The 20,114-nt window shown below is 38.8% G+C and overlaps 1 protein-coding gene across 8 annotated transcripts in view; it reads left to right on the forward strand.

Moving 5' to 3' along the window:
• The window catches only part of LDB2 (LIM domain binding 2), a 276,567-nt gene that overhangs the window by 95,765 nt on the left and 160,688 nt on the right, over positions 1–20,114 (forward strand). For all 8 annotated transcript variants that reach the window (XM_034771078.1, XM_034771074.1, XM_034771076.1 and 5 more), the window contains one exon: positions 18,452–18,554. In XM_034771078.1, coding sequence (XP_034626969.1) covers positions 18,452–18,554 — 103 coding nt within the window. The remainder of the gene's footprint in view (positions 1–18,451; positions 18,555–20,114) is intronic.

Consider the following 20,114-nt stretch of genomic DNA (forward strand, 5'->3'; position numbering starts at 1 on the left):
AAGTTTGTGGATGATACCAATCTGGGAGGGGTTGCAAATGCTTTGGAGGATAGAATTAAAATTCAAAATGATCTAGACAAACTGGAGAAATGGTCTGAAGTAAATAGGATGAAATTCAATAAGGACAAATTAAAAGTATTCCGCTTAGGAAGGAACAATCAGTTGCACACATACAAAATTGAAAATGGTCGCCTAGGAAGGAGTACTGTGGAAAGGATCTGAGAGTCATAGTGGACCACAAGCTAAATATGAGTCAACAGTGTAATACTGTTGCAAAAAAAGCAAACATCCTTTTGGGATGTATTAGCAGGAGTGTTCTAAGCAAGAGAGGAGAAGTAATTCTTCCGCTCTACTTCACACTGATTAAGCCTCAACTGGAGTATTGTGTCCAGTTCTGGGTGCCACATTTCAGAAAAGATGTGGACAAATTGGAGAAAGTCCAGAGAAGAGCAACAAAAATGGTTAAAGATCTAGAAAACATGACTTATGAGGGAAGATTGAAAAAATTGGGTTTGTTTAGTCTGGAAAAGAGAAGACTGAGGGGGTATGTATGTATGTGTAGGCTCTTTGAGATCAAGAGTTACTTGATCCTTGTCAGGGAGAAGATCCTCTAGGAGACTAATTTCACTATTTGAGGATCAGATTGGGGATCAAGTCGAAAGTTGGTTTGGGAGGAATTGGCTTTGAGGAAGATGGTGTCCCAAAAGTTTTGAAGAAACATCATCCAACTTTTGAAGGAACTTCCAAACCTTTTGAGGTTTTTCAGTCATTTTGTCTTGAAGGCCACACCCACACATTCTTTGTGGAATGGCAATGCACCGTACTGCTACTAAATCATTTTGATCCTCTTATTATTTAATCTTTTTATTACCATAGTGCCTAGGAGTCCCAGTCATGGACCCGGACCACATTATGCCAGTATAAATACAGAACAAAAAGACATTCCTAGCCTCCGAGAGCTTGCAATCTAAGTGCCTGGAGAGCTAGTGTGTGGCAAGCAAGGGTGTGAATCTACAGCCTGGAGTGTGCAGGCACTAATTGGCTATGTGGACCCTACTACCATGCATTAGAAGTTCCATAGTGTTTCAAACAGCTGTAGGTCAAAGTGCATTACCAAACTTTTAGTGGGCAGCAGCAGGATCTGCATGGTCTGTTAGTGCACAGCAGGCTGGTGCGCTGTAGATTTTCACCCCAGCTTGCTGTGCAGTAACTTATCATATAAACAAGAGACAACAGATGAATACAGGCAGACCTGATGGGGAATTACAAGGAAACAATGAGACAGTATTGGTCATCATGATAGGCAGTGGTCTCAGCACAGCAGCAGCCCAGCTGTTGTCAAGTTTTTGAAGGTGTCCTTGTAAAAGGAGGGTTTTGAAGTTGGACAATGAGTTAGTTTTGTGGATGTTTATGGTGAGTTCCCAAGTGCGAGGGGCAGCATGGAAAAAAAGCACAAAGGGCTTGGCTGAAAATGTAACAAGTGGGCAGTGGCAGCCTGGTGTTATTGTCTGGTTGGAGCTGCAAGTCAGCATCTCAACAGTAAATAAGAGATGATCGGTAGGTTGGGGATAGGTTGTAAAGCACCTTGAATGTGAAGAAAGTAGCTTATGTTTGCTGTGATGGAGATGGGAGAGCCAGTGAAGGGATGCAAAGAGAGGAATGACATGGTCCAAGCGATGGGCTAGGAAAATGGTCTTTGCAGCCTCAGTCTGAGTGGATATGAGCAGCACAAGATTATATTTGTGAAGGCTAGAGAAAAATGTTGCAGCAGTTGAGATGCAACATGGTAGGAACCTGGATGGAAGTGTTAGAGGTATGAGTTGATAGAAAAAGTCATATTTTAGAGATGTTACGCAGAAAGAATCTGCAAGATTTAGACACAGCCAAGATGTGACAATGTAGAGGTAGGTCCAAGTACATTCAAATAAAAAAATGACTAATGAAACATGGTGCACAGAAATATGGTAACATTTCATAATAGTATATTGTGGTGGTGTCTCTGAGCGCTTAATATCCTTTAAGGACATGTAAAGGAATTTAAAAAGCATTAGAAAGTTGGGGTGGCCAAATACAATGCACCAAAAGTAAAGAAATCTGAAGCCATTGGGCTTTACTGCTGATCTAACAGTCACACAATCTAAAATAATAGGTTTGCAGTTCACAAGAGGCTACTGCTGTGATATTTAAAATTTCATTAGATGTTCATGGGCCCATAGGTGAGGCCCCATTGGATTATCAGATGTAACATACAGAATTATTTTTTAAAATAGATTGAACTCTCGCCTCCTGTGATCCTTCCAGTGGATCATATTAGGTTTCAGTAGCAATGATGAGCTTACTGGGTGCTTTTCCTGACATTACATGGTTCACACTTGGCCTTGCTTACTTTGTTAAAATTTAGATTTAAACATTTTTTCATGTTCTCGCAGGAGGGCAATTAGTAACTAGACGTTTTTAGCAAATAACTGTTCACGTTGCTACTAGTTGAGTGCCAACAAATGAAATCTTACAAGGAGTTTTATACCTTTTGGTGGTAGTGTTACTGATAAGTGGCCACTTGGTAGGTGAGAGCTTTGTTTGTCTAGGGTTTTAGCATAATCATTGAATCACAGCTTTCTCTAATTGCTTCTGTGGCAGCCAAACTCAGTTGGATGGGATTCTATAGCAAATGGAATTCTATCACATTCAATATCGGTGTTTGCTTTATTAAATAACATTTCTCGGAGGACTTGCATAGACTTTTTCAGAGTTTTTAATTTGTTACAATATGTAATAGCTGGCTTCTGTGAAGGAATTGTTCTCCAAACAGCATTCTCTTTATTGCTACTGGTGCCTTTTTCCTTTCAATGAGGATGACAAGATAAGATATCCAATTTAAAAGAAAACTGTGCTCACTTTGCTTAGTGCAGACAGAATTTTGAAATAAAGCATTTCTTACTATGCCTAAATCTCACTATTCTTTGAAATAAAAATTTAAATTTAACAAAAAATAAAAAGTAAGTTAATAATTCAAATAAACAACTTTGTGATCACACCTCTGGCTTTCCCAATGTGTCCTGCCTTCTCTAGATCTCTGCTTTAGATGTGAAGTCTTTCAGATCAAGGTCTCTCATGTTTTTTTTTTTCTCTTTTTTTGTTTAGTTTCCAGCACATCCTTGGCAATTAGCTAATAATAATAATATTATTAATAATAACAGCAATAAAAATGTTTTGGTGGTAAGTGGTTTTCCTGTTGGTAACATCCTTTCTAAAGATCTTTAACAGGAAGTTCAGGCATGCCTGCTTTAACCAAAACTTTATAAATACATGCGACTGCTCAGATATGTTAGCTACTGTTCATTAATGCTTTCCAACATGTAAAATTTCTGAACAGTGTGCTAAGCCGAATGGGTACCACTTTCTTATGCATATCTCTCCCTTCCTGCTCCCTCACTTCCCCCAAAAAGTAGTTGCCCTTGTGTAAGCTTAACTCCTAACAATTCTTTTTTATAACACAGACATGATTGTAATATGCTTTTCCGTTTTGGATGTGTGCATTGAGGGTGATGATAGCGTTGTAGAATTGAAAGGGAATGTGTCAGTGTGTTTTATGGCTGAATGTAGTGATGGTAATGGACTAATGCTTGAAGAATGATATTGTTTGCTGTGAATGTTGGCTTGACATATGATTTCCTTGCTGTTTAGTGAGGGACTATACTTGAAAACCCCATCTCTTCAAATTATGATTTTTTTTCTTGGGAATTCCCTAGTTTTTTAAAAAAGTCTGTATGTAGGAGGCGTAGGGGCCTGGAACTGGTGAAAGGGACTAGCTAGGGAATGGGGCTGAGGAGCCAAACAGTCAGCTCTCCTTCATTAAAATGTTTCACACTGGCAGTGAAACATTTAACCAATGCTCCAAACTCTTCTATCTGCCACTCAAAGCTTTTCATGTGAAGCAGCAGGAACCTGGCAGCCTGAAGAGCTTTGAGCACCAGGAGGAGAAAATTTGAACATCATTTAAAGCTTTCTCTGCCAAGAGTGTAAAGTTTGAGAAGAGCAGATATGATTTTCACCAGCTCCCCAGTTACTCTCACCCTGTTCTTGGCTTGCTGGGCTCCCAAAACGCTCAGCCAATCTCCCTCCTCTAATTTAAGTCCTGGGTAAGCACCTACTGCTTCACCTTCAGTTTTCATCTTGTAAAATATAAGAGCATCCATTTCATGGCTGAGATTTTCAGAGCCACTTAGGGCCTTTGGATGCCCAATTCCCATTAAATTTAATTAAAATTAGGTGTCTGGGTACCATAAACAGTTTTTAAGTCTCCGCCTAAGTGTCTAAATTTTAAAGCCTATAACATTTTATAGCTGCAAAATTATACATATAAACTGCAAAACTTCACTTATAAAAACACAGACATATTATTGTTGCAAGTGCTGGGCACCCAGCTGCACCCACTGACTTTGATGGCCCAAATATTGACTCAGATGGGTACTGCTAGGTGCCCAGCACTTTTGAAAGTCAGACTATTTAGTCCGATTCCTAAATATCATAGAATTGTAAGAATGGAAGGGACCTCGAGAGGTCATCTAGTCCAGTCCCTGGCACTCATGGCAGGACTAAGTATTACCTAGACCATCCCTGGCAGGTGTTTGTCTATCCTGATATTTAAAATCTCCAATGATGGAGATTCCACAACCTCCCTCGGCAATTTATTCCAGTCCTTAACCACCCTGACGGTTAGGAAGTTTTTCCTAGTGTCCAAGATAAATATAGATTTAGAAACCTATCTTTAGGCACTATTTTTTTTTTTTAAATCTTGACCATATTTTTTTTTAAAATGAAAGCTTAGATTCTGAAATATATGTTCAGCAATGGTAATGTTTGTTGATGAAACATCATTGCAATAAGAAGAACAGGAGTACTTGTGGCACCTTAGAGACTAACAAATTTATTAGAGCATAATGATATGAAGAAGTGGGCTGTAGTCCACGAAAGCTTATGCTCTAATAAATTTGTTAGTCTCTAAGGTGCCACAAGTACTCCTGTTCTTCTTTTTGCGGATACAGACTAACATGGCTGCTACTCTGAAACCTGTCATCATTGCAATGTAGACAGAAATGGCTACAATTACTAGTGTTAATAAATAAAAAATGAACATATTAATACACATAAAATGTAGCCTGTACTTTATATTTTGGTAAAGTCAAGAAGTGAGTCAAGAATTTGCCTACCAGAGTGGGCTGAAAAAGGTGCAACTGACCAAAATATTTTTAAAGGGGCCATTTCAAAATGATTATCTCTCATTTACAAACATGTCAATTCTCAGAAAAATCATTCTGTGCTTAAAGAGCAAGTGGTGTTTATTTGGGGGAAGATACACTATGTTATTCATCTGTAACAAAGAGATTTAATTCCTGCTTTAAGTGCAACTCTCAGCACAGCTGTAACAATGAAGCTGCAGTACCACCACCTTAATATTTGTCTGCCTGCTCTTTCTGGAATTATATAATGCTCTTGTAAATTGTTTGGGTGATACCAAGCAAACAGAGCTACAATTACATCATTAGGCAACTATATATAATTTAAAAGTGAACACATGTTTGTCAACAGGCAGTAAGAAAAATAAATAATTTCTAGAACTCCTCTCTCCCTGCAGATACTGCTATAATAGAATCTCACAAATGCTGTCTCTTTCTCTGTCTGCCTTTTTGCAGATCAAGCTTCTTTAGCATATGGCTAGAGCAGTGGTTCCCAGACTTTAACAACCTGTGAACCCCTTTCACTAAAATGTCAAGTCTCACGAACCCCCTCTTAAAATTAATATTTCCAGGGATTTTCTCCTTTACCTGAGTATAAATTATAAAAGCAGTGATCTTGGAAATACACAATTTGTTTTTATGACATGCTTATTACACACTATTTATTATTATTTATCATTACAGTATTTTGATTACATTATGAAAATGGCAACACTCTTCCAAGATCTCACTTTCGTAGCTTGTATCACTTTGAATAAGCCTGTTGTAAGACAAGGCTCCTATGTTTCATCAAGGAATACCAAATGTGAAACAGCATGAAGGTATTTAAGAAGCCAACTCAAAGAGTTCCTCCTATACAAGCGTTCAGGTCTTGAGCAGTCCACGCAAACAATGCACGTTACAACAAAGCTTAAACTTGTTCTTCATAATCATTTTAAAAACAAGACTAGCCGCCTATTTAATTTTAAAAAACAGCAAAAAATATCCACCTCCCTTTCCATTTCTTATAAGGAGTCTTGAAGTTTAAATCTCCTCAGTGTGATAGATAGGCTTGCTTTGATTTGCTTAGCTCTTGGAAGTCCAGGGACTCCGGGCTGCTGGCCCTGTGCTGCCCAGGGTCCCTAGGGACAGCTCTGTCCGCCATTAGGGATTTTTTTCCTGAGAACCCCCTGTAACATTTCGTGAACCCCCAGGGGTTCACGAACCCCAGTTTGGGAACCACTGGGCTAGAGGGAACAATCCTATCCTGTAAGGGGGGTGGGACAGATAGCAATGGGTCTTTCCCATCTCTAGGGTCAATTGCTTTGGCTACACTGGCGCTGTACAGCGCTGCAACTTGCTGCACTCAGGCGTGTGAAAAAACACCCCCCTGAGCGCAGTGAGTACAGCGCTGTAAAGCGCCAGTGTAATCAGTGCCTGCAGCGCTGCACGCTCGCTTGCAGCGCTGCAAGCTATTCCCCTCGGAGAGGTGGAGTACATACAGCGCTGCGAGACCTCTCTCGCAGCGCTGGCGGCGCGACTACACTCTTTTGGAAGAAAGACTACAAATCCCTTTTGGAAGAAAGAGGTGCCTAGGATTTTGATACGTATTTTGCTGTGACTGGTGGGATGGATTTCAGCGCTTAATGAGAAGTAAAATAATAATCTTTCATTGGTTTGATTTACGGGTCATTATTTTATTGTTTATAGGCTACAGATATACACTTGGGTCCCAGTCCAGCAAAGCACTTAACCCTGTGTTTAACTTTAAGCATGTGCTTAAGTGCTTTACTGGATCAGAGTCTTATGCAAGTTTGCTCCAAGCCCTTTTAGGCTGGCAGCTCAAGAACACTCAGCTATCATATTGCTATATGTTTCCTCACCTGAAAGCCTTTTCAATCCCTTTAATTTAGTCTAAAATCATCTCAACTCTTCATTATCAAATTTCTCAGCTCACTACAATCCTGGTAGTTTGCTAATTATATAACTATCAGTAAGCTGGAACATCGGTTTTGCCATACAGGATCAGACCAGTAGTTTGTCCAGTCCAGTATCCTGTTTTATACTTTGGCTAATACAGTTGCTTTAGAGGGAGACGCAAGAAATCCTGTAGTGGGCAATTATAGAATAACCTGCACATAGGGACAGTTTTTTCCTAACTCTAAAGTTAGCTCTTGGCTCATACTCTGAAAATGGAGGGTTTATATTCCTCATAATTTTTATCCTGTCTAATGTAGTTATGCATATTCTCATTATCTACATGAAATCTAATCCTGTTTTAAATTCCACTAAACTCTTGGCCTCAAATGAAAAAGCTGTTTCTTACTTTTCAAGACGTAGCCGTTTTCTGACAAACATGCTGTTTACATGATAAGGTCTCTGGGACAGGGATCTTATCTTCACACATGTCTGCAAAGTACCTCTTGCTCTGTTGGGATTATATCAATAAATAATGTTGCTGGTGAGAATCCAGTAAGGTTCACAAAGCGAGGTTCACAAAGACTAACTCTGCTGGTTCTCCAGCATGCAGTATTTAAATGTTGTCAGTAGTAGTAATTTAGTTTCTGTAAACCCAGCTATAATGCTATAGATGAGTGGTTTTTGTGATCACTGAATTTGAGAATATTGATTCACTCTGTTCACTGACATTGATGGACCAGGTAGTTTCTGTTTACTGAAGTTGATGGGCATAGGTTTTTTCTGCTCCACTGTGACAGATGATATTAGGTAGCTTATACTCACCGATGGTGAGAGTAGGTACTGTCTGTTCAGTGAGATAGATGGAGTAGGTAGTTTCCATTTACTAAGGTAGATGCAAGTAAACAAGGTAAAAAAGAAACTGGGTCAACATATCAGAATAAAATAAGAGAACTCCATACCAGTGAGGATAATAGACAAGATAACGCACATACACTTAATATTGTATTCCATTTCTATAAACCATTCTCAAAGGCTAAGGCTATTGCATATTCTAGTGCAGAGCGCAGGAATGTAACCACAATTCATTGGGGCTAAGCACAAACCCAAGTCTATGATTTATCTGCAATAGTCATGGGTGAAGAGTGCTATTAAAGAAATTCTATACTGCTGTCAGGCAGGCAGAGGCCTCCTTTAGTCTGCTATAAAGAGGGCCAACTTCCTTAAAGTTTCAAACAACTTTGAAGAATATAGATTTATCAAATGCCATATATACCAAGTAGAGTGTGGCCAGGCCAAATGGATGCTATATGAAAGATGGAAAGATCTAGCTCTATTAACAGCTGCAAAATGATAATAATTTTAGCTCCTTACTGACCTGTCTGTCTGTCCGCTCCCCGGGAATCCAGAAATTACTATGGAGTCTAATGGTTGAGCTATCCCCAAAGGTGACCTATACCAGATACTTCAAAAAAAGGACAAAAAACATCCCATAATAATTCTGGGCAATTTTGCTAGAGAATACCATGTGGCAATGGGAGATTCCTTTTGACCCCAGCTTCCTCTGCCCTTTTTCCTTCCTTTCGTACCCATGACCCTTCTTCATAGCTGAAAAATCGCACGGAGGAATATAAATGGTGAGTTTGGATTAAATCCACAGGTAAAGTGACATACCTCATAAATTGTCAGGGTTTTATTTATTTATTTACTGCAAGAGCTACAGCATGATATTAAACATTGCAATCCAGGTATAATTACCATAGGTGGCTAATGGGTTACCCAGAGAGTGGATACTTAAGGATTCATTTCTCTTTTGCCCACAAGCTGCATTGAAATGTAAACAATGGCAAATAATAGGTTTTGGACAAGAGCTTTTTTTTCCTTTCAGTTCTGTTATTATACTAAATCAGATAGTTTGTCTCTTTCTGCTTTTCCTGACTACTAAAGTTAGCAAACCTACAGGATACATGGGTTTTTCCTCCTTCATTCTAAAGAGATGTCCTACTTGAAATATACTTAGAGTTTGTCTACATGGAGAAATTGACCAATGTAGCTGTAGCCGGTAGCGGAGTAATTATACTGTTATTGCTATGCCGGTATAGCTTCCCCATGTAGATACTCTATTCTGGAATAAAGAATAGGGATGTTGGTATCTCTATAGTTATGCAGATCAATTTCTCCCATGTATACAAGCCTTTAGCTACCTAAACATAAGTGGGGCATGCCATGAAATTGACATTAATCAATCTGTGCCTCTTACAAATCCTCCCTAATGGATTATTTTTCAGTCTACCGGATTTTTTTTGGATCAAAGAATAAATATCTGATTTCACAGCATGCCTATTTTAGAAATGCATTGTATTATATGATGGTGTCCCTTATTGCATGTCAATGTGGCATGATGTTAGAGCAATAAATCTATGACTCTTGGTTCTTCATAGCCCATGAAGAAATTATTTGTGAGAGGGGTCTCACTCACTGGTGTAATTCCATATATTTCAGTGGCGTTACTTCTGATTCAAATCATGAGTAGAAAGAATCAGGCTCTTTTTTTCTTTACATATGAGTTAGAAGGCATTTTCTCTTTGAAATTATATCTGTGTGTGCATTGGTGATGTAATCATATACTATAGTTACAATACAGATAAAACCTGGGACCGTCTTTACTCCAGAAACTAAGATGAGTTCCAAATTGGAATGTAAACAGTGATTTAATTAATTATTAACTCAGCTGAAGAAACTGATATGCTTTGGCTACTAAATAGGTTGTTGGCAAGAAATTGGAGAATATGACAAATGCCAAGTCTTCAAATCTTTGTGCCAGTTTTACATCACCTTGTTCCAGAGTTGGCATCCAGCCATGCTAGGAAGGGAACTAAAGTAAGCAATGCCATGAAAGTAAAATGATCATATGTGTGAAATAACAAATGGCAGTCATAAAGCTTTGTATTCTTATTGTTGAAGACTGTCTATAAGACACCAAAAAAAAAAAAAAAAAGAGGCTGAAAAGCAAAAGTAGCAATGAAGGCTGGTGTACTGCACCTAACAAATCATATCCAAGGAAGAAGAGAGAATGTGGGAATGATCAAATTTTCTTCTCCCTGCCAAGTCTCATCATGCATCATGGTCAACAGCTGATGCAGAATCATCTTCTACCAGACCATGTTTTATATTATTCCATTTGGCTGCATCTGAGAAAGGTGTACGACATAAAGGCCCAAGTATTAGTCTGGCAAAGTTACCAGGTATTGTTAGGACCATTGTTCTGAATGGAAGAAGAGGTTGTATCTCACCGTCAGATATACCTTTGATTGCTACATTATTTCAGATAAAGAAGGTCATTTAAGAGGTGCAGAAACCTTGGAGAAATGGTAGTAGGATTAAATTTGTGTGTGCTTTACCTAAAAGGGCCCTAAGAGGAAGAAAAGGTCCAACATCATCGTACATGTGAACTCTTGCCAAAGAGAAGCATATGAGATTTTCTTTTTGAAGTGACTTTTGCCTTATGTGCCCATCTCTGAGTGGGGCAGAGAAGGGGATTATGGGGAAAGAAGGGAATGGAGGGTAGGCAGGGAATGTTATCATGACTCTCACACATATCTTTGTTCAGGGCAAAAGAAAGAATCATGCATTGGAAACGCTTCTGGGCACAGACTGACTCTTATTTTGCATGCTGTGAAATACCAACCAAATTGTTGGCACCAAACAAATAATATAGTATTTATAGAGGCACTGGTGACTGTTCCATAGATGCAACAAAGAGTCCTGTGGCACCTTATAGATTAACAGACGTATTAGAGCATAAGCTTTCGTGGGTGAATACCCACTTGTGTCTGACGAAGTGGGTATTCACCCATAAAAGCTTATGCTTCAATACGTCTGTTAGTCTATAAAGTGCCACAGGACTCTTAGTCTGGATCTGTAAAAAGCAACAAACACATCTACCCCTATGATACTTGTTCCATAGATGTAGACTATAAGCCATATTTTGACAAACTCCACCCTGACTTTTCATAGAAAGGTGCTATTGCTATGAAAATAATTGTGATAAAGGAGACTTTTGAAATATTTTTATAAATGTAGGATAAAAACTTTTCAAATGTGGAAAGATGAGCACTTTTTGCAATGTAAAACAGAATGTTCTCAGGATTCTTTAACCACTTAAAACTTTAAAATGGAATACTCCATTAACTCCAAAGTTCAAATATAGGTATATATGTATAAACTCTTTTGCATAATATAGCTTATTAAAACTTTGGTTTGGGCATAAAAAGGTTACTAACAGTCTTTGTCATAGTAGATTGGATATTTGCCAACTACTTAACATACAATTCACCCAGAGATTTCATTTAAATGGAAAAATTCACAATGTACAACAGCCAAATGACCTTAACTCTGCCCTATATCAAAATGCAAATACGAAGTTTAACTGAATTGTATGCATTAATCATTTAGGTTTCTCTCAGAACTTTACATAAACATTCTAATATCTAAGGATCTTAAGGAAACTAGGTAGTTATGGGATAACAGGGAAGGTCTTCATGGATCAATAGCTGGTAAAAACATAGGGTAGGAATAAATGGGCAGTTTTCATAATGGAGAGTGATAACCATTGGGGTCACCCTAGGATCTGTACTAGGACTTGTGCTGTTAACATGTTCATTAATTATCTGAAAAAGGGAATGAACAGTGACACAGTTTGCAGATCATACAAAATTATTCATGATATTTAAGTTACAGGGGATGTCATAAAACTGATTGACTGGGTGACAAAATGGTAGATGAATTTCAACACTGATAAGTACAAAATAATGGACATTGAAAAAAATAATCCCAACTATACATATAATGAATGGGCTCTAAATTTGCTGTTACCACTCAAGAAAGATCTTGGAGTCATTGTGGATAGTTGTCTGAAAACTTCAGGTCAGTGGGCAGCAGTGGTCAAAAAGGCTGACAAAATGTGAGGAACTATTAGGAAAGGGATAGAAAATATCATGTCACTATGTAAATCCATGTTGCACCTACACCTTCAATACTGTGTCTAGACAGGGGTGGCTCTCTCTAAAATCACCTTGTTCTGTACACACACCCCTGAAGATCTGGTACTTACCACTGTTGGAGACAGGATGTTAGGCTAGATGGATCATTGGTGTGACACAGTTTGGCAGTTCTTATGTTCTTACTCTTATTCATACAAGTTTGGCTTTTCTTACAACTGTACACAAACAAAATCAAATAATTCAAATATCAATATTCTGTCTCAGATGTACCAATAGTAACAAAGACAGACAACAACACAATTTATACCACATTGTAAAAATATTATCCATTACAGAATATATAGATATAGATAGATATAGGTAGATATAGATAAATATATCAATTATCAACATTTGTAGTATTAAAAAACATATATGAGTCTGATCTAATTTCCAATTAAGTAAAAAGCGAGACTGCTACTGACTTTGGTGGAAGTTGTAGCAGGCCCTTAAATATTGTAGGCAGAGTTAAAGTTGGGGCAAATCCAAGGGCAGAGTTGGGTTATTAGTCAATGAGAAATTTTATGTTTCATGGTCTGCATGTGTAAATTGGGTATAAAATTGGTGTCAGAGTTTTTTGCAAATCTTATCTTCTGACTTTCATAATTTTTAAAGTTTGTCAATTTTTACAGATGTATTTAAAGTCAAATGTTCTGTTGTATTGCACTTAGAAACTTCAGCTATAGCTTTTGTGTGTGTGTTTGGGGGAGAGGGGAATTCTTTCCCTTAAGAGACAATCGTTTCCTTGTGCAGAGTTAACTTGAAAGGAAGTGAGAAGGGTACATGTTGCCAAAAGGAGTGAGGATTTACATAGTATTGAAAATAATAAGGGTCAATAAAGAATTATTGCAGGGCCATAACTAAATTTTAAACTCCCCAGGGCTCATACAGTGCTGAGCACATAGGTTGGTATTTACAATGCAGTTCTTCTCTGAAAATGACTATGTAAAAATGGTCCCTTTTCACAAGAGATGTTCTTCCTGTGAGCATTCAGAGTCACATTTACTAGCTCCAGTAACCGCTGTTTTACAATACCTTGTACACCTCTGATACATGCACAGACAACTGAGAAATGAACAGGATTCAGCTGCGTCATCAACAGATTTTTTTTTAACTAAGGGCCAGCTTGTTCCCCAGAGATTCATAGGCAGTGGGGATCCTCTATACATGTCTCCCCACTTTTTGGTCAAATGGAGGCAGCCATCTTTAGGCCACTATTTCCCCACACCCATGTCCTGGACCTGCAGAAGATTCTCTGCCAGACTGGTAATCTGAGAGTAGGGAGGAGGACTGGGGGTGCATGTCATTCCTTCTCCTGAAACTCACACTTGGAGAGAGGAATAATTAGTAAAGGTGATACAGCCTGAGGTTGTAATGACTTTGTCACAGACCTGTCCTCTGTGCTGTGGAACTCTCTTATTTAAGTGGGGAATTGCAGGTGCTGAACCCTGTAGGTCTGGAGGGAATCCCAACAATCTCCACAGTAGAAACATGTCAGCACAGCTCTACTGGGGCCACACTTACAGGAGGAAGGGAAGAGCAACAGCTTGGTAGGGAGCTGTGCGGTGGCAAAGGACCATGTACCTCCTGTGACATTTGGGCTTTAGATTCCCTGTTTCAGAGTGGGAGTAGGGAGCAAACCCCACTTCCATCCAATAGAAGAACTAGGAGAAAACCACAGGATAAAATTGTAGATATTTCACCTCACTGGAGAGGGGAAATTTGGCCTTAAGTTCCAACTGCAGAGTCAGCTCCCCTGTCCAGCAGTCCCCATTGCAGGCAAGAGGGAAGGCATTGTTTGGTCTGCAGACTACTATGGATGCAGGTATGTAAGGAGAAAAGAATCCTGCTTGACTTCCAGATCTCAGAGTGAATTTGTAGGACTGTCGGAAAAAAAAAATCTTTAAAACTGAGCCCACTTGACATGGAAATCAGTGAGAGAAAATAAAAGTGGAGCCCCACAATTCATGAACACTGTTCAGAATTGAACCACACTTCAAAATGCAATTAACAATAGGGTGGAGGTGATAAGAAGGAACAGTGACAGTCGTGACTGAGGCACATTTTGCTTCTAGGTAACATTTTGCTTCTAGAGAAGTTGTTTCTTTCACTGACCTAAATATTGGTTTCCGTTTGTCCTTTCATCCCCTTTGACCTATTCTTTAAGTTTATTTTAATGAAAATAGTTTTCCAAGTATTAATTTTTTTGTTACATTTGGTCCATTATTTCAGTTTTCTAGTGTGTGAGTGCACTATGTGAAAGGGAGGTTGCCATGGTAATTTCTCATTATTGTTGAATAGAAAAATAATTACTCTGGCAAAATCCCACGTAACCTGTCAGCGCATAAGTTAAAGATGCCTGGGGGCAGCCTTGACTTCAACATCCTTCTTTTTTTGTGGGGAAAGGGATTTTTCTTCCATTTTTTTCATAATAATTACATCCATTTTCTGCAATTTGACTGGGGATATCTCCCTTGGTTTTGTTCACCATTTGACTATGAGTGCGGATGGACCCCCTTGTGAGGAGGTTGGACAAGAGGATTAATTAGGAAAGTGTATCTAATTCTTTATGCACAATGTGTACATTCCACTGGGTGGTTGGTTTTTTTTCTTCCTGAATTTAAGTATGCAAAAAACACCAGAAAAAGACTTTGGACAGTGTTCAAACTGCAATAGAAGCTGGATGTTTTTATTTATCCTTAGAGACAATCTACAATAATGTAGTTGCTACACTTTCCTAGCCTTTAGAATTAGTGGAAATGAGAGGGAATGAAAGTATGTGCGGTTTGAACTGAAGCTCTGCTCTTTTTCCTATACTCTTCGCTTTGTTTTATGTGTGCATTACAATTGTGTGATGCTTCCCTTTCGCCTCTCTCATTGTTGGATTTTCATTAGTAGCTGTGATCATACTAAAATACAGAACTAACAGGAGCTTTTCCACTGCAGAACTGTAAATGTGATATGTGACTTTCCTTAACCCTCCATCCCCTTCTCAGGTACAAGAAACATGTGCAAAAGAATTCAGTAGAATGGGGTGGCAAGCGATTGAAAGTGGTAGCCCATAATTATTGGCTGGGCAATAAACTATTATATGTACTTATGATAGCAACCCACCAGATTGCCATGAGGGAAGCATTAGTGCTCAGAATACAGAGGGGAGCTGTTGGAAGCCCATGTGCTGTGCTGTTATGGAATATCTATCTATCTATTCCGTGCTTGTCACCGTCGCGCCTCAGCTAATAAATACAACGGTGTGTGCATGTGCACACTCCCATAAGTTACACAGCCACGCAGGAGAGAGCAGGAATCTCTCACTGACAATAGACTTTTGAAAAGTGGGGTCAGTATTTATTTATTTTAAAATCTTGTTTCATCTTTTTTGAGCGCATGACTGAATTATTTCTCAGGCCCTCCCAAACGGCTCTGTTCCTGATCACACTGCCTCCTGTTGGTGACGCTGCTAAAAGCAGGAATAAGCATTGATGAGGAACAGTGAATAATGAAGGCTGTCAGCCAGCCAAGAAAGCTCTTGTATTATCATAACAACAACTCGAATGTTATGAAGTGCTCTTATTACTTTATTAAATGTCAACAAAAAGGAGCTGTTGAAACGCAATTGAGAGCAAGCCTATAACATGGTTCTTAAGAAAAGACAGGCAGGAGGAGGAGTGTCTAAAAAGACCATGTAGTTATTTATCAGTTTGTGTATATATAATTGATATGATATATGCATATTTTACTTATATTAGCATTTTATCCCAAGTTTTATTTGTTTACTTAGATCAAGGTGATAAGTGCTTGCTGCCTGTGATACATATTTTTGAGGATATATGAGGTCTGCCTGGTGGCGCATATAGGGCGGTATGGTATGGTACACCGTACCAGTGAGGTATTTATAGCCGATATGCCGTACCGGAAAGAGACAGGAGGAGCAGAATGTGGAGCTGCTGGGCGAACCCACACCGGCAGCTCCTCCAGTGCAGCTGTACCGCCCCCAGCTCCGCTCCCAGCCCTTTCATGCAGCTGCGTCTCCTGAATTCTGTCTGGGGTCTGTACAGCAGCCCCGCCGGAGGACAGAGTTGTGGGCGGTACAGCTGCACCAGAGGAACTGCTGGCATGGGGCCGCCCAGCGGCCCCGCGTTTTGCTCCTTTTGCTGCTGTGGTTCCCTGCTCCTTTCACCACTGCGGTTCCGGAGAGCCCTGCAGTTCAGAAGTCTCCGGCGCAATGGGAGGAGGACAGAGTCCCCCCCCAGGCAACATGAAATAGATCATGGGAGAGGGAGAGGGGACAGTGCGGGACCCCAGGCTGGGGGCAGGGTGGGGTGGAGTCACATGATGAGTCACATGGGGGGGGTCACGTGGGGAGGTCATGTGTCCCTCCCCTTTAGCTGGTGCAGTGTACCAATAAAAAATTAATTAAGCTTGCACCACTGTGTCTGCCTATAGCTCACCAAATTGCATCTAGTCACCCATTGGGTAGACTGCTGGTATGATTGTTGTAGAGTGGTTACAATACATGGGATTCCTGATTTATATTCCCAGGTTTGCCACTGAGTCACGTTGTGAGCTTCAGCAGGTCATTTAAATCTCAGTGCCTTGGTATATCCATCCATGTTGCAGATATGTCCTCCACGTTTTGGAACGAGCTGCCTAACTAGATTTTCTTTCATTTGTGTTTGTTAAACCACAAATAGTTTTCTTTCCCTACTCTTGTTGTCCTCAGAACATTAAGAGCATGTGCATCATTTATGCTGGTGTGTGTCAATGTGTGGATGGGTTTAGGCAAGGATACAGGTATGTTGTAAAAAATAAATGTTGATTGGAATCCTTGATGTATATTTTCAGCACAGAAGCCAAGATGAATGGAGACTGAACATAAGAACTACCATACTGAGTCAGACCAATGGTCTGTCTAGCCTGTATCTGTCTCCAACAGTGACTGGTACCAGAGCTTCAAGGAGAGTGCATAGATATAGGCTGTCTTCCCCTCCCAGCTTCTGGCAATCAGAGATGTAGGGTCCCCCCCAGCATGGGGTTGCATCCCTGACCATCTTGGCTAATAACAATAGATAGACCTGTCCTCTGTGTACTTATCTAGTTCTTTTTAAAAACCCACTCATACTTTTGGCCATCACACCATTCTACAGCAATGAGTTCCTTAGGGTAATTGTACATTTTGTGAAAAAATATTACCAGCTGCCTATCAATTTAATCAGGTGACCCCCTGGTTTTTGTATTGTGGAAAAAGGTAAATAACACTTCTCTATTGACTTTTCCCACACCATTCATGATTTTATAGGTCTCTTTTACATTCCCCCTTAATCATCTCTTTACTAAACTGAACAGCAGCCACCTAAATAAAGCGCTTGATTTTCAAGTTCCCATTGACTTCATGAAGAACTGTGGGTACTGAGTACCTTTGAAAATCAGAATAATTATTTAGGTGCCTAACTATAGATTTGAATGCTCAAATTTAAGCACCCACATTTGAAAAATTTTGGTTCAATTTCCAAGATCATCAACCCAGCATTAGTATTTTATTTGTAATATGCTGTATATTTTACCTTTTGTTAATAATTATTATAGTCTATTAATGTAGAGCAGTGAATGTTTCAGAAAGCAGGCGGGGGGCTTTAAATGCTGGTTTCATCTTCTGTGTCCTATTGAAAAGTAAAGAATTCTCTCAGCAAGTGCATTTAAATAACTAGCTGATATTTAATTAACCTACAGGACTGTCATAGTTATAATAAATGCATCTAAGTCCAATAGCTATTATATTTAGTTTCAAAATAACTTGTATGTAGGTGCATGCTAATAATGATCACATTACATAGGATTACAGAATAAAGTAAGGTTCCTTCTCACCCTCAAGACCAATCGTACCATATAGGTAGCACATTAAAAGAAAAAAAATATTACAGTATATTAAGTATCAAATGATTTCTAAAATTTTTTTAAGATTTAACAAAATGTGTATAAATATTCATTTGTATGGACAACACTATGTTATTTTATATGTTTGAACAGTGCCTAGCTTAATGGAAGATCTTGTAATACAAAAAATAAATTATAATTTATTAATAATATGTTATCTGTTTCCTTAAATCAGAACCAAACCCTTATATGAGTAAATTAATTTGAAATATGACCGCATGGACATCCACCCTTCCACACAGACAGATCCCAAACCAAGAATGGGGTCCTTTGAATTTCTTCTTTTAAAAGAGATTCTTTTCTTTTTGCCATATGTTAAATGAATAATCTTTCTCTTCCTAGGATAGTGACAACCTCTGGTGGGATGCCTTTGCAACTGAGTTTTTTGAAGATGATGCAACCTTAACCCTTTCATTTTGTTTGGAAGATGGACCAAAGCGATACAGTAAGAGACAAATTTATTGTTATGATTTTATGCCTTAGTTTCTGTGCATTTATTCTATAAAAGCAATACAGAACTAAGAGCTGGTGATAGTGGAATGCTTGCTACAACACGTGAAGCTACCATCAAGTTCCATAAACAAAATGCACCGGTTGGCTTTCTCAAAGAAAGAAATTTAAGTTTTGAAATTTCTGTGTACTTCTATACTTGGAATATAAGTATGTGAGATGCAAGCTGACCTGGGCAAATAATACGAAACATTCTGCTAATATTCACTGGAATTTTTAAATTTGACTTTGGCTGTGTTTGCACTTTTTATATGTTCACTTTCCATTAACTTTCAAATGATGCAGTTTTGTTGGCAAAAATATTCACAGAAAGGGAATTTTGTGGGAAATTGCAGTATTCCTGATGGAAGAGCTTCCACATTCACTCAGAGCTCAGAACAAATACCAAGAAACAGATCCTTGCCTAGTGTAAATTGGCACCACCCAATCAACATCACAGAGCTATTCTGATCTATACCAGCTGAAGATCTGCCATTGGATGTTAACTGACCAATCACAACTAAGCAACGATGCTGAAATTTAGAATATGGTCAATCAATCCATGAATAAATTTGAGTAACAAACACATCTGACAATACTATGATCCATTTGCCCATGTTCCATGAGCAGGAGAAAGGGCTAAAAGTAATCGAACAAATTGTTTCCAGTGAATTATTCACTCTACTCTAGCACCAGGCAACACAGAGATACATAAACATTGAAAAACTGCATTGCAAATTGTTTCAATCCATTCTGAGTGACCCCGGCTTCTCTGTGACAGCTTGTGCTCTGTGCTTAATGTTCTGAATCTTGCAAGGTTCTTATTTTTCTTGAGATTGACTGATTGTCAGTGTATCACTCACATACTTCTAATTCATTTTATCAATTATCTCAGGTATTTATTTGACAAGTGTTACCTTTTCTAAAGAAAAAATATAGCAGTCACGTTGAACACACATTTTGGGATTAGTGTTGACAGAATTACAGTTTCTTGCCTTTCAAAGCGAGTGATAACTCTGTAAAGGTCCTGAAATTACAGCCTGTAGCAACATTGGTAACAGCTGATCTGTCCTGATTAGGTTGAGTCAACTTGTCAGATATCAGATTTCCTAGTCGTGTTATCAGTCGAGAAGACACAGATACATCAGCCAAAAAGCAATTAATGTCCAGTTAGATCAGAGGGAGTTGTGTTTCTGGAAAACAGTACCACATATGAAATAATTTGTCACAGGGTAAAATATTCTGGTTGTCACAAACGCTTGATAATGGTTGTGCTATCTATAAGTGTGGGTAGCTCAGTGCGGGCCAGGGCTGTAATTCTCAGCATTGCTGTTGATAAATGTGATTGAAAGATCAAATTACTGTGAGTACACTTCAAACCTGTCCAGTATGCATGATTTTAAAAAAAATTGGTGACCTCTGAACAAACTATTGTTATTGTAGTTTTTGTTATGATGCTCCTTAACAATATGATTAAAGTTGATCATATAGAGGTTTTTTTCAGTACTTTTTTATT

The sequence above is a fragment of the Trachemys scripta genome, chromosome 5 (genome assembly GCF_013100865.1).
Source record: "Trachemys scripta elegans isolate TJP31775 chromosome 5, CAS_Tse_1.0, whole genome shotgun sequence".
NCBI classification, from domain to species: Eukaryota; Metazoa; Chordata; order Testudines; family Emydidae; genus Trachemys; species Trachemys scripta.